The 16,058-nt window shown below is 39.4% G+C and overlaps 1 protein-coding gene across 3 annotated transcripts in view; it reads left to right on the forward strand.

Moving 5' to 3' along the window:
• FGD6 (FYVE, RhoGEF and PH domain containing 6) overlaps positions 1 to 16,058 on the forward strand; it is a 111,479-nt gene that overhangs the window by 73,582 nt on the left and 21,839 nt on the right. For all 3 annotated transcript variants that reach the window (XM_081248711.1, XM_081248713.1, XM_081248712.1), the window contains 4 exons: positions 11,414 to 11,464; positions 14,814 to 14,872; positions 14,956 to 15,027; positions 15,744 to 15,812. In XM_081248711.1, the coding sequence (XP_081104837.1) occupies positions 11,414 to 11,464; positions 14,814 to 14,872; positions 14,956 to 15,027; positions 15,744 to 15,812 (251 nt within the window). The remainder of the gene's footprint in view (positions 1 to 11,413; positions 11,465 to 14,813; positions 14,873 to 14,955; positions 15,028 to 15,743; positions 15,813 to 16,058) is intronic.

Consider the following 16,058-nt stretch of genomic DNA (forward strand, 5'->3'; position numbering starts at 1 on the left):
GTGGAAAGCTACTACATTGGTGTTGAAACAAGGTGAATCAGTGGGGATCACAGTGGAGAAAATATAATGAAAATATAATTTAAAAATTCCTCTGAAGTATTTTTTCCATTTCTGTATTTGCGGAGGGGAAGAAAAGCTTTTGAACTTTGATTAAATTTGGATCAGGTAGTTTCTTTGATCTCGTTCAAAATATTTATAAGTGACTTTAACAACATATTATATTACTTTTCCTATAATCTTTGCCTTTAGTCTGGGATGGCATTAACTCCCTCTAGGTTTTAGAAATCCAGGATTTCCCATGTTGGTAGAAAATGGGATATTAAAAACATCTGTTCTGTTCTGAAGCTATAAATTTGAGTTATGAACAGGCTAATAAGCAGATTTGACAAAAGATCAGAATCGAATTAATGCATGACTTTTAAAAATCCCTTACTGAAAATTGAAACTTTTGCTTCTGAAAATTCAAACTTCTGCTTAGCAAGTGTTTGTTTGAAAACCATAGGCTAAAATCATTCTAACACTTTCTGTAGAGCAGAACTTGATGAAAGGCGAGGCTGTCCTGGATGCCAGCCAAAGAATTTATTTTCTGAGGAACCCAAAGGCCCTGATACAAAGCAGCTCCGTCCATGTAAAATGGGAGGGTGATAATTAGCTCAGCTCCTGTTCTGTTGCAATTTTCTTTTTTTTTTTTTTTTTTTTTCCCCGTGTGCGGGCCTCTCATTATTATGGCCTCTCCCGTTGCGGAGCACAGGCTCCGGACACGCAGGCTCAGCAGCCATGGCTCACGGGCCCAGCCGCTCCGCGGCACGTGGGATCTTCTCGGACCGGGGCACGAACCCGTGTCCCCTGCATTGGCAGGCAGACTCTCAACCACTGCGCCACCAGGGAAGCTCTGCAATTCATTTTTTTTTTTATTTTTTGCTTTATAACAAATTTAATCAGTTATACATATACATATGTTCCCATATCCCCTCCCTTTTGCGTCTCCCTCCCACCCTCCCTATCCCACCCCTCCAGGCGGTCACAAAGCACCGAGCTGATCTCCCTGTGCTATGCGGCTGCTTCCCACTAGCTATCTACCTTACGTTTGGTAGTGTATATATGTCCATGCCGCTCTTTCACTTTGTCACAGCTTACCCTTCCCCCTCCCCATATCCTCAAGTCCATTCTCTAGTAGGTCTGTGTCTTTATTCCTGTCTTACCCCTATGTTCTTCATGACATTTTTTTTCTTAAATTCCATATATATGTGTCAGCATACAGTATTTGTCTTTCTCTTTCTGACTTACTTCACTCTGTATGACAGACTCTAGGTCCATCCACCTCAGTACAAATAGCTCAATTTCGTTTCTTTTTATGGCTGAGTAATATTCCATTGTATATATGTGCCACATCTTCTTTACCCATTCATCCGATGATGGACACTTAGGTTGTTTCCATCTCCGGGCTATTGTAAATAGGGCTGCTATGAACATTTTGGTACATGTCTCTTTTTGAATTATGGTTTTCTCAGGGTATATGCCCAGTAGTGGGATTGCTGGGTCATATGGTAGTTCTATTTGTAGTTTTTTAAGGAACCTCCATACCGTTCTCCATAGTGGCTGTACCAATTCACATTCCCACCAGCAGTGCAAGAGTGTTCCTTTTTTTCCACACCCTCTCCAGCATTTATTGTTTGTAGATTTTTTGATGATGGCCATTCTGACTGGTGTGAGATGATATCTCATTGTAGTTTTGATTTGCATTTCTCTAATGAGTAAAGATGTTGAGCATCCTTTCATGTGTTTGCTGGCAGTCTGTATATCTTCTGTGGAGAAATGTCTATTTAGGTCTTCTGCCCATTTTTGGATTGGGTTGTTTGTTTTTTTGTTATTGAGCTGCATGAGCTGCTTATAAATTTTGGAGATTAATCCTTTGTCAGTTGCTTCATTTGCAAATATTTTCTCCCATTCTGAGGGTTGTCTTTTGGTCTTGTTTATGGTTTCCTTTGCTGTGCAAAAGCTTTTAAGTTTCATTAGGTCCCATGTGTTTATTTTTGTCTTTATTTCCATTACTCTAGGAGGTGGGTCAAAAAGGATCTTGCTGTGATTTATGTCATAGAGTGTTCTGCCTATGTTTTCCTCTAAGAGTTTGATAGTGTCTGGCCTTACATTTAGGTCTTTAATCCATTTTGAGCTTATTTTTGTGTATGGTGTTAGGGAGTGATCTAATCTCATACTTTTACATGTCCCTATCCAGTTTTCCCAGCACCACTTATTGAAGAGACTGTCCTTTCTCCACTGTACATTCCTGCCTCCTTTATCAAAGATAAGGTGACCATATGTCCGTGGGTTTATCTCTGGGCTTTCTATCCTGTTCCATTGATCTATCTTTCTGTTTTTGTGCCAGTACCATACTGTCTTGATTACTGTAGCTTTGTAGTATAGTCTGAAGTCAGGGAGCCTGATTCCTCCAGCTCCATTTTTCGTTCTCAAGATTGCTTTGGCTATTCGGGGTCTTTTGTGTTTCCATACAAATTTTGAAATTTTTTGCTCTAGTTCTGTGAAAAATGCCAGTGGTAGTTTGATAGGGATTGCATTGAATCTGTAGATTGCTTTGGGTAGTAGAGTCATTTTCACAATGTTGATCCTTCCAATCCAAGAACATGGTACATCTCTCCATCTATTTGTATCATCTTTAATTTCTTTCATCAGTGTCTTATAATTTTCTGCATCCAGGTCTTTTGTCTCCTTAGGTAGGTTTATTCCTAGATATTTTATTCTTTTTGTTGCAATGGTAAATGGGAGTGTTTCCTTGATTTCACTTTCAGATTTTTCATCATTAATATATAGGAATGCCAGAGATTTCTGTGCATTAATTTTGTATCCTGCAACTTTACCAAATTCATTGATTAGCTCTATTAGTTTTCTGGTAGCATCTTTAGGATTCTCTATGTATAGTATCATGTCATCTGCAAACAGTGACAGCTTTACTTCTTCTTTTCCAATTTGGATTCCTTTTATTTCCTTTTCTTCTCTGATTGCTGTGGCTAAAACTTCCAAAACTAGGTTGAATAAGAGTGGTGAGAGTGGGCAACCTTGTCTTGTTCCTGATCTTAGTGGAAATGGTTTCAGTTGTTCACCATTGAGGACGATTGCAATTCATTTTTAATTGTAGTTGTGAATGAGGTATTTTGAGAGATGATGTGTAATAAATTATGTCTATGAAGTATTTTAATACTACAGAAAGACTTCTGGATATAAGAGGTAAGCACATTTTATCTGCTTGTTCTATTAAATGATAGCTTTTAAATGTAATCTCATTTTCTGTATAAAACAAGTGTTCTTAACCTTTTTAAGGTTAGGCCAGAATCCCTCTGGGAATGTGGTGAATCCTATGGATCTTGTCTCGGAGTAATTTTTGAAGTTACCGAATAGAATTCATAAGATTAAGAGGAAACCAATTGGCCTGAAATAAAGTTATTAAAATAATTTTGAGGAGTGACAGAGTAATACATGTGCTTCTTTAGGTAATACATTAAATAGGAAGAGGTGGTGTGGATCTAATAACTGTCATGATTTTGAATTTACTGGTGAGAGTAAACAATATTTTGAGATGCCTGCAACAACCGTAATGTCATATAAAAAAACATGTGATTTCTATGGTGATAAAGCCCTGGTGTCATTGATAATACCGTGATTTGTTGACTACATTCGTAACGGAAGGAAATTCCGTATTTCACTTAGAGATTAGTAGAAAGATTTTTTGGTTTTGCCTGTCCAAGTTTGCAGACCCTCTGAATTCTACCCATAGACATTACTGCAGAGCCATTCTTTTTCCAATTCTCAGTATAGATTTGACTCGGATTCCCTGCAAGTAACCGAATGCCTCTATTGCTGGAATGGGCCTTGCCAAAGATCTAGCAAGCTGACTCTATTGCCAAAGAGTTTCCCTCTTAGCATGTGTCAGAATCATGGGCTCACATCAGGAACTGTTCCAGGGAATTCCCTCATGGTCCAGTGTTTAGGACTCTGCCTTTCCACTGAAGGTGTACAGGTTTGATCCCTGGTCAGGGAACTAAGATCCCGCAAGCCGCACGGCCATTTAAAAAAAAAAAAAGAGAGAGAGAGAACTGTTCCAGTTGGAGAAAACACTGAAATTCAGTCAAACTTGAATTCACTTTGGTGTTTATATTTGCTTTATTCTTCACTTAGCAGTTCTTTGGGTAGTAAAATATACTTCTCTCCTCAAACCTCAGTAATTAGGGTAGTGGGGACTAAATTTGGATAAGAGGTTCCTTAAGTGAGACTTGCCTGTGTCAAGGTCATTTCTGTACACGTGAGATTCTCACTTGATACACTGGCAGGCTTAAATGTATCCACAAAGAAAAGCAGTCTCAGTGAAGTCAAAATAATGGATGTTTACATTTGTTGACTTTCCTATGGGTCTGACTCCCCTAAGGGCATTCTGTATATGCCAACCCAACATGTCCTGCTAAAAAGGGACCAAAGGGAGATTCTGTCCATTGTAAGATCTGATCCAAAATTTTGTCCTAGGACAAGCCTGGCATCAGGTTTGGTTTGTGAGTCCTTTGGGCATGCCACCTCTGGACCAGACTTATCAAAGTAAGACAGGCCAGGGCTGCCTCATGTGGCTATGTCCTGACAAGGGCTCCTGGCTGAGTTCTAAGTCCAGCCAGCGCTCCACTTGCCATATTGTGTGCCCTGGCGAGGGGCTGCATCAGCCCAGGAGAAGTGGCCTTTTTAATTCACAGAAAGGCATTGTCAGCTTTCCAGGAACATGAATCTGTGAACCTGAGAGCCCGGAAAGGTCACTTTTCTAACTTAGGAATCTCTGGGCCACATTCTCAGAGGCCAGAACTGACCTAATATTTGAGAAGCAGAGGAATTAGAGCAGAGACTGCAGCACTTTTTAATTAGACCCTCAGAGTATCATCTCAACTGCTTAGTAAAATACGGAGCAAGAAGTGGTAACCTAAATGAGTGTCATTTAGTCCATCATAAATTAAGGGAACATTTGTTGCATATGCACCAGACCTTGTTCTAGGTGCTGGGGGATATAAGGATAATTAATTCAGGCTCCTGGTCCTCCTGAAGCCCATGATTTAGCATTTGTGCTTAAAGGGATACTTGACACTATAGAACCATTAACTTAGCTTTTAACTAGTTGCTTGCACTCCATATTCTCATTAAGGTTAACTTAGTTTGCAATTTTATCCATACATATCAAAATGATTTTGTGTATGGTAATAAATACAGTACATCATTAAAGAATATTCTGAGAGGGAAATATCAGTCAATACGTATTTTAAAACATCAACAGTTAAAGACACATAATACCATTGCAAAAACAGACCTATTGATTAAAAATAATAATTATTATTCTGCCACTGGAATAGGGAGGTAACTTGAAATAGACTGTTGTTTATAAGAATCTAATGTTGACAAAGTAGGAAGTGCAAGATAATAGAAAGGATTATTTGGTGAATAACCTGTTAAAATTTGAAAAACTAACTAAAATTCATACATTATTGGATACACTAAAAATAAAATCAAAACTAAATATAAATAGGCAGAACACAGAGGATTTTTAGGGTAGTAAGAATACTCTATGATACTATAATGATGGATACATTTCATTGTATATATTTGTCCAAATTCATAGAATGTACACCAAAGTGAGCCGTAATGTAAACTATGGGCTCTAGATACTAATGATGTGTCGATGTAGGTTCATCAGTTGTAATACATGCCCAACTCTGGTGGGTGATGTTGATACTGAGGGAGGCTGTGCATGTGTGTAAGCAGAAGGTATATGGAAAATCTTTGTACCTTCCCCTCAACTGCTCTAAACATAAAACTGCTTTAAAAAAATAAAGTCTTGGGCTTCCCTGGTGGCGCAGTGGTTGAGAGTCCGCCTGCCGATGCAGGGGACATGGGTTCGTACCCTGGTCCGGGAAGATCCCACATGCCTCACAGCGGCTGGGCCCGTGAGCCATGGCCGCTGAGCCTACGCGTCCGGAGCCTGTGCTCCGCAACGGGAGAGGCCACAACGGTGAGAGACCCGCGTATCACAAAATAAAATAAAATAAAATAAAGTCTTAACTTAAAAAAAAAATTACATATGAAGCATTAAACTATAGGAAAACCAGGGAAAAAATAAAAATTTGTTATTTATTAAAACTCTCAGGGTAGGGAGAGGAGGAGAGATGATTTTCTAAGCCCCCCAAATTAATGAAATTATAAAGGAAAATATTGACACCTTTCAACTCTTCTATATAATAAAAACATTGTAAAGGTTTAAAATATAGTTGAAATAAAAAGATAAACAGTACATCAGAAAACATATTTGTAGCAAATATGAAAAAATACTATTTCACTGAGAATATTAAAACTTTTATAGATATCTGGACTAAAAATATGAACAAACAATTCACTCAGAAAAAGTATACATAATAAGTACACTGTGGCATGTTTAAGGTCCTCTGAATTATAAATATCAATTAAAATAAGTTATCAATTCCCCCTACTACATTAGCAATAAAAAACTACAATACACAAAACTGGCAATCATTTAGTGAAGCTGGTATTTTCATATATAAATAATGATATTTTAAATTGGTATATCCTTTTAGGAAAGGTTTCTCATGAGATATATAAAGTACTTAAAAAAAACAAAAACCTTCTCATTCCCATTGATATTCTGCCCCCTGCACATACACACCCAAAATGTGAAGTATAGAAAAAGACAAATATATCAAGACATTGACCACTGTTACTTGTAATTAAAATAATCATACAATTTATTATTCAAACCCAGTACCTTTAAAGAGTGCAAGGGGCAGTATTTATAGTAATACCTGGACAACAGGTATATGCAGAGTCATATGGGCAAATTAGGATGTATGGCCATCCAGTTTATAACAGCCAAAACAAGATAACTAAAAAATGACTTAAGTCTAATAATAGAGTACCTAAGTCCCATATCATATATCCCTGGAGTGGCATGTTTGCTACTTCTATGTATTAAAAAAAATGTGCGGGTTAGAATACTTTAAATGTGCTATAAAATTCTATATATTATTAAAATTAAGTAAAGTCAAGCATTTATAAAAATAGAAGGAAATACTTCAAAATAAATAGTTGTTTTAGAGAGATGTTCATGGTATGCTTCATGGTACTTTAGAATGAGAGTCATTAGTTTTTCAATCTGGGCCAAGCCTACTTATTTTATGTATAGGGATACTGACACCCAGAAATGCCACAGGACATGGTCAGAGTCACATACCTACCTCTGCTAGACATGGCTGGACAAAGAAAGTACGAATCTGTCTTCTCACCCGCAACAAGGGCTCTTGAGCTCTTCGCCAAGCCACCTTCAAGATGGCAGCAGTGTGTCTACCTGAGACTTGATCTTTATTCTGGTGTTTAAAATATTATCTCTACTCTGTTTCACAAGTCAGGATAATTTTAGGTGGCTTCTTTTAACATTTGAAATTTTGGCAAACAGGCTTTCATTGACTAGACTTATTATTCTCTGGATCTCATAATTCTGTATTTTGTTGCCGATTTCATTACATATTTAGGGAGGAAAGAAGAAATCTAGATAATACAAAGCAAGACATGTCCTTGAATTCAAAACACTTGACTTTGGAACGTTACCCGGTCCTGTATGCTAATTTCCTCTGTGCTCTGCCATCACCCGTTTCTGAGCACACAGTCCAGGAACCTTACTGGGTGCTGTTGAATTTAGAAGTCCCCGATTCCCACAGATGACTCATTTTTAGGAAATGGTTCCTGCACCTCTGAATCATTTTCTGCTTTAAGTTGATTATTCGTTCATTAGGCAATCAAGGGATTGTAAGACTTACTAGGAGCCCATGTATTGAAAACTTAGACCTCTCACAAGATATGGTATTTGTTGGGTCCTCATTCTTTCACTCTGGGTCTTATATATGAGGACAGAGTTAACTTGCATAGCCCTTGAGACTGCACATGCTATGTTTTGGTTAGTTTTGTGCTGCTCATGTTGGATGATGGTGATGATGGGGACTGATTAACTTTTAATCAACGATGCCACCTGGTGGCCAGAAAGTACATTTTGTGGTGTCCAGGCATGCTGTACCAACCTTTTTTTCTTTGATAGAAATAACCTCCGTAGCATTTGAGGCATTTTTATTACTGAAGTTTTGAAACATCCTTGTTTGGTTTGGTGGAAACAGGAAAGTCATAGAATACTACAAGTCCAACATGGCAAGTTGAGATGATTCCTCTGCTCGCCTCGATTTGTTTAAGGAAGCTCCAGCAGGATGCTAGGACCTAAATGATCTGTAGTAAACAATTCCAAATGGCCAATGCAGGAGTGTCTGTCTGGTTTGCCTTCCTGCGTTTCACCTGGGTTATGACAGTCACTGGGGCAGCTGGTGATTTCATTGCTCCTTCCATCTGACTCAGAGGGTGATCAGTCTCATTCTTCTCATTCTGTAGTTAAGGCACTAGTGATTCTTAACTGAGGGGATCATGGTCTTGTCTTCCTAGAAAAGGTAAAAGTTCTCAAAAGGAGTATGTACTGCAGTGAGATGCCCTGAAAATATGGATGAATACATGAGAAAGTGGAATTTCTAAAATTCAGTTTTGGAAAGGTGAATTTTGCAAGTTGAGTTTTAAGATTTTTTTTTTAATTGGCAAGGAAAGTAAACCTTAACCCCATTTTCCCCTTGATTAATAACATGATTTTGCAACATTTTTATCCTGGGTTTTCTGCCCAGCCAGTTTGTGTATTTCCACTTTGTTCCTAAAAGTTTAGGTTGGCGAGCAGCAGCTGAGCTTGAGTACAAGGAAAGAAAATGCAACTCAGAAGCTTATTGGGCTCAGCACAGTGATTCTGAGGTCAGGATTTCCTAATATGGACATCTTCCAGTGACCTCTTTTGGTTTAGAGAAATGTCTCAGCTTGCATGGATATGCTTCTGTATTAAAGAACAAGAATTGAAGACAAAATGGGAACTTGCTATGAATCTGATACTTAGGTAAATCTGCTTTCATTTCCACACTCTTCAGCTACCTGTGGCTTTAAGGAACATCCCTTTTGATTAATGAAGTAGCCCAAGAAGAGTAAGTTTTTCTTGCTAACCCTGTCGCTCTCATGGAAAAGTTAAATATTTGGATTCACTAAACATGGCTTATATATGGAATGCATTCTGAGTAGGGTCAGAGTGAGATTAAGTTCATTTTTCATCTCCAGATGAGGCCAAGTATAGTGTATAATCAATGTATTTTGTTAATTTTTGTGGGTTTCTTATTTATTTGGTTGGAAGAATTGCTCTCCAACTTTTATGTTCAGATTACTTTCAGATCTAAATTGCTTGTGATGGTCTCTGGCAAGGTAGAACCTATGCCTGGGCACAGAAGCTTAACGTCGTCATACACGATATCTCGCTGTGGCTTGTTGCCAGGGCTGGATATTTATAATGTGCATGTCTAGACTCACACAGGTTCTTGGATCACTGTGTCAAAGATGTATAGTTTCAGCAGTTGGGTGTGTATGTTAGTCGTCTATTAAGTTTGAAAATCTGGCACTAACGTCCAAGTTCCCCTTTGTGCCTTTGAGCGTGACTTAATAAATCCATGAGATGAAATTATATCTGTTCCATAATATTGCTAAATGGAAATTGGATCTGATAAAAATGCATTCAGTCTTTTAATATGCCTTTCCTCTTTCCATTTCCCAACTCCCACGGGCATTAGGATTGGTTTCAGCCTTTATTGCCTTTTACCTAAAATAAGACACAATCCTGTCTAAAAAAAAAATCATTTTTTTAAAATTCATTAAGCATTTCTTGTCCCTTGCATGCAAAGTCTCTGGCTAGGTGCTATGAGAGATAGAAAGATGAATCAGATGTAGGCTGTCCCTGCCCACAGGAGCCTTGAGTCTAATGAAAAAGAAAATGATAGAAGGCATACAGTAACTGCTGTGTAATGTGTTATTCAAAGGGAAGGAATATTTCTTTCAAATGGAAAGTTTGGTAAGAGAGGAGGAATTTGAGATGAGCCTTGAAGAATTATGAGTAGAATTTTTATACGCAGAGACAGAGAAAGGATTCAGAAGAAGGGAACATTAAAGACAAAAAGTATGGAGCCAGGGAACACATGGGAGGTGTTTAAGAAATTGTGCAGAATCAGACTTAAGAACAAAGGGCCTGTGTAAGGCAGTAGCAAGAGAGAAAAGCAGAAAAGTCAACAGGAGCCATGTAGCGGGGACTTGAAATTCCAGGAAATAGAATTTGTTTTAATCTGAGAGTTAATGGGAAGTCATCCAACATTTCTCAACAGAGAAGGAAGTATTACCTTGAAATCCTGTAACATTCCTTGGTTACAGGATTTATGAAATATAACCTATTGCCTTAAATGTTTTTTCGTATTACTAGAACCACTATATACCATGTTGCTCGTTTACAGACCATCTTTTTTTTTTTTTTTGCGTTACACGGGCCTCTCACTGTTGTGGCCTCTCCCGTTGCGGAGCACGGGCTCCAGACGCACAGGCTCAGCGGCCATGGCTCCCGGGCCCAGCCGCTCTGCGGCATGTGGGATCTTCCCGGACTGGGGCACGAACCCGTGTCTCCTGCATCGGCAGGCGGACTCTCAACCACTGTGCCACCAGGGAAGCCCCCCAGACCATCTTCATCTAGACCAGCGTTTCTCAACTGCAGCCCTATTGACATTTTGGCACAGATAATTCTTTGTTGTAGGGCTGTCCTGTGCATTTGTAGGATGTTTAGCAGCATCTCTGGCCTCTAACCACTAGATGCCAGTGGCATCCCCTTTCCCCCAGTTGTGATAATCAGAAATGTCTTCAGACATTTCTAAATTTCTCCTGGGGGGCAAACCTGCCCCCATTTGAGTACCACTGGTCTAGATATATGTATTGCATTTTTCTGGTGTTCTGGGCATTGTTAGACTCTTAAGATTGCCAGATCTCAGAGTTCCTTAGACATTCAATCTATTAACGCTTGAAATTTGGTACTAAACATGCATCTGATCTTGAGATTAAGGTACTTTGTGCATGTTGGAGTTAAAGAGCTGAACTGGGCATCAGGAGACCTGGGTTCGGGTTCTGGTCCTGACTCTGCCACAGAGAGGTTGTATTACTTGAGTGAGACCGTGTCCTCGGTAGCCTGATTCCTCATCTCTAAAATCACCAGTGTAACCTCTTAGGCTCTTTCTAGCTCTGATTTTGTGTCCTGATTTCAAATTGACCCCAGGGCTTTATTCTTTCATTTTTAGAAAGGTAGCACAAACAGAATGAATATGTATATTAACCAATAAGGCTGACTAGAGTATTGAATAAGAAAGACAAATGTTTTTTCCTTAATGCTTTATTGTACTAAATACCATAACTTTTTTTCCTTTTCTAGACTATTTAAAAAATCTCTTAGAAGACGCTGGAGATTACAGAGACACTCAAGGTAAACAATTTTTGTGGTCTCATGTGTTATAGAAGTTTTTATATTATGTTCATTTGAACCTGGAAAGTAAAAACGTAACAAAACCCATATACAAAACTGTGTTTTATTCATAAGAAGCCTTTTTAAACTCTGTTTTAGGCAGATTAAAATAGAACTAGATAAAGTGGTGTTGGATGCAAGTGAAATTATAGGGGCAAAAGATGCCCATGGTCAGGCAGCCATTGGAGCCAGCCTCCTGAGAGAGTGGTCCCAGCATAGTCTGTTGTCAGGGAGCTTCATCCTCCTGGGCTCAGTCTCTCTGTGCCAGGGTGCATTCACCTTCTCTAGATGTCCACTGCTTTCAAAAACAGAGATTGAACCAGTTGATCTGCAAGGTCTTTTCAAGCTTTAAAATCATGAGTCCATGAAGTGACCAGACTGCACAAATTAGAGATAAGGTCTAAAATAGTCTATTATTCTGGGGCTGTTTAATGATGGGCATTAGCCTTACCATCCTTCCACTCCCTCACCCCAGTAGTACTTAAGGAAAATAATCCATTACAACACAAGGGACTCATTGATATTCATGGGATAATCCACTGTGTGTGTCTGTGTCTGTGTGTGTGTGCATGTATGTCTGCTGTCTTTCTCTCTTTCTCTCTCTCTCTCACACACACACACACACACACACACACATGAGGATTTAGTTCTGTTTAGGAGAGTAGTGTTTCTTTCTATTTATTCCCAAACTACCTCTTTTAAATGTCATAGGTATAGCCCTGGTTCTAATCTACAGAAACACATTAGACAAATCCATATCCACGCCATTCATTTTATGAATTTTGATCACATTCTTGTGCATCCTTTACATTATCAGATTACAAAGCTGAAAGGTTTTTAACCCATTTTTGTAGAGATTCTTATTCATTCTATTAATCATTTTACTTCTTCTGTAACATCTTTTATTCGCAAGTGTTATGCCTTTTTTTTTTTTTTTTTTGCCGTATGCGGGCCTCTCCCATTGCAGAGCACAGGCTCCGGACGCGCAGGCTCAGCGGCCATGGCTCACGGGCCCAGCCGCTCTGCGGCATGCGGGACCCTCTCAGACCGGGGCACGAACCCGCGTCCCCTGCATCGGCAGGCGGACTCTGAACCACCACGCCACCAGGGAAGCCCCAAGTGTTATGCTTTTAAAGGTGCTTTTTTAAAGGAAAAGTTTGGAGTGGGGGACATGACATGCTTCTTGTCTCTGGTAAACATATAATTCAGTTGAAGAAGAAAGTCTGTGATAGGGACTTCCCTGGTGGTACAGTAGTTCTGACTCGCGCTCCCAATGCAGGGGGCCTGGGTTCGATCCCTGGCTGGGGAGCTGCATCCCGCATGCATGCTGCCGCTAAGAGTTCTCATGCTGCAACTAGGGAGCCCACGTGCCGCAACTAAGACCCGGCATAATGAAATAAATAAAGAAATATTAAAAAAAGAAAGAGAAGAGTCTATGATACCCGTCAGATAGAGAACAAAGCAGATAGCTTTAAAGTAAGGATGCACTCAGCAGTATAGAATCATTTGGAAGATGGAGGAAAGTGTGAGGATGGAAGAGGTAGAGCTTTGCTTAGAGGGAAGTAGAACCAGAGAGGAGTTGATGAGAGGTGGTGGACGAGAGGACGAGGGGGCATTCCAGGTCAGAGTCTGTCTCATGAAGATAAATATTTTAGACAGATTTTAGCAGATCGGGCCTCAAGAAAACATCTGTCCCAGGGCTTCTGCCTTCAAGGAAAGTGAGTTATTAGCTCCATTTTGCAGGTAAAACAAATACAGGGCCAGAAATTAAGGAGCTTGTTTAAAGGAAATTACACACTTCAGCAAAGACCTGGCTTAGGATAAGCAGTGAACAGTGATGTGCACTGTATGGCCAGAGGCAATGCAATAAAGTGATGAGATTGCCCAAGGGTGAGGGAAAATGAGACTAATATACCTTGGGAAGATAAGCAGAAGAGTTAAAGGAACAGAGTCACCAGGGCCTCTTAAAGGGATGATATGAGGAAAGTAGAATTGCAGAATGGATGGGAGAGGTCAGAGCTTGGAGGCCAGGTGACCAAATAGCAGCAGCTTTTTTACTTCATCCATTCATTAAATTTTAAAGCTTTTATCCCTGTCTGCTGGAAGTTCAAGCAGGCCAGAAAGCAGGGAATGTGTCCAAGGTCACCTCTTGAATATCTGCCATGATGAGTGCCAGATACAGTAAATTCTGATGCGTGGTTTGAGTCTCTATAAGGAAATACAGCTTTCCTTTAATAATGGTGATAATAATACATTTAAAGACTATAGAAACCTCCAGAGTTGGTACCAGAAAGAGTATCCCTTGGTAGGTATAGTAGCTGGACCAAAACACCTCAAACCCTTTCTGGAAATTGATTTTTTTTTTAATAGTCCTTTTAGTGACAATTACTGTCATTGCCACACCAGCCTCAGAAGGGCATGCTTCCTTCTTTAACACTCCTACCAGTTTTTCTCAATGGTAGGGCTTCTGTCATACCAGATAACCGTCTTTGTGTGGATTTCTAATTAGCATTGCAGGATGTTTAACATCCCTGGCTCCTACCCATTAAAGGCCAGTGGACCTTCCCAGTCATTGTAACAACCGAAAATTATCTTATACATGTCCAAGTGTCCCTAGGGGAACACTATTGTCTTGAATTGAGAACAACTGTAGCCCAAAAGGAGACAAAGTACAGACTTTTTCCTTTATATCTAGTTATGAAGATGACAAGACTGAAGCATTCAAAAACATTTAATAAAGGCAAGAGGTTAATAAAAAGAATAAAACACAGGTGAAGCTAAATAACCCAACTCACAAAATAATGTGTGTAATTTCCTAAGGTCTAGTATGCTTCCATGTGGCATTTCTTCCCTCTTGGGATCAGACTAAGAGAAGGCAGCTAAGCCCTGACCCTCTTAAATAGCTGGTCCTCATAATTCTGGTTTCCTATCCCAGGATCCTTCTCTCCCAAGGCAGTTTATCCTGGAATGGTCCTCAGCTTCCAGGTAAAATCCTATCCATCCTTGTAAACTTCAACAGAATAATCAACTCTCAGCACAAAACAACCCTGACGTTCATACTATTGATACACATGGTCTGTAATGTATCTTTAGAGTCTTTCTTTGGCTCATTGTTTCATAAATACTGTTTTTCCTTGGTTTTGCTCTCATCGAACCGCATCGCCTGTATTTCTGGCCACTCACAGTTAACTGATCTCCTGCAGTGGTCCGTGGCTGTGAACTAGCCATCTTGTTGTCTGGAGTTGCTCAGTGTTGCAATTCATTGGTAATGATAGTGATCGAATGCCCCTTCTGTTCCTACATATTTTAGATGCCCTTGCCGTTGTTATAGAGGTAGCCAACCATGCCAATGACACCATGAAGCAAGGAGTAAGTATCTTCATTTCAACGGCTGCTGTACTGTTGAACCTGGGAGCCCGTGCCTTCATATGCTCTGCATTCTCTTTCTGTAGGACAACTTTCAGAAACTTATGCAAATTCAGTACAGCTTAAATGGACACCATGAAATAGTTCAGCCTGGACGGGTAAGTGTTTTAGACTGCCTTTTGCAAACTTAATACAATGGATTTAGGCACGGTTTGTAGCTATTTTCATTTGAGTTATGAAAATAGGTTATTTGTTATTGTTACTCTTCAGTGACCCAATCTGGATCAACTAAGTTCATTCTATCCTTTCAAAACATTCATGATTTAAGTCATTGTGACAAGAAGTCCAATTCAATTAGGAGAACGGCAAGGGACCCCACAGAGTATCTGATCAAATAGGATCGTTTTATTGTCTAATACTAGCTGACCTCACACAGCTTTAAAGACAATTTCAATTAAAATCTTTAATGTAAGAGAAGATTATGAGGGGAGGGAGAAATTTGGTATTTTGATGTTCTTCACAGAGCACAAAAGTGACTGAGGGAATGAATTCAGGAAAATTACAAAGTGCGATTGTCAGGATGTTGGCTATGCCTCAAGATCAAGTACACACTCAGTCAATTACATTTCAAACCATATGGTACCCCTGGGCTCAGTATTGGAGTTATGAAACTCTGCTGGCTTATCCAATTCCTAAATGACTTACAGGGTTTAAAGAGAAGCCATGGCTGTAAAAAGTAACAAGTAAACTATGTCTGCCAAGCCTCCACGCAAAATAATTCTGGGGAAAGAAGGTTGAAAAGGAAATTACATGTATATGTATATTGTAGTTGTGTTGTGAGGGTACTAAATGGGTGTTTGTTTGGATGAATCAGGTTTTTCTCAAAGAAGGAATTCTGATGAAGCTATCTCGGAAAGTCATGCAGCCCCGAATGTTTTTTCTGGTAAGTGGCCACGTGTGTTTCTGTTGAGCCCGAGGCAGGGATAATTGCTTAATGAAAGGAGACGGTTGTTCAGGACAGATAAGATTGGCACATTCAGACAGCAGTTTTAGTAGGATCTTTGACTGGCTGGATTGCTTGTTTGCATGTCAAGTATGGGAAACAAAGTCTTGTATGATACATAACTAGAAATTCACTTCCTTTTTGAATTTAGTTTATTTCATCTCTGATTTGGAAAAATTGATTCAA

Source organism: Mesoplodon bidens (genome assembly GCF_964165515.1).
Source record: "Mesoplodon bidens genome assembly, chromosome: 11".
NCBI lineage: Eukaryota > Metazoa > Chordata > Mammalia > Artiodactyla > Ziphiidae > Mesoplodon > Mesoplodon bidens.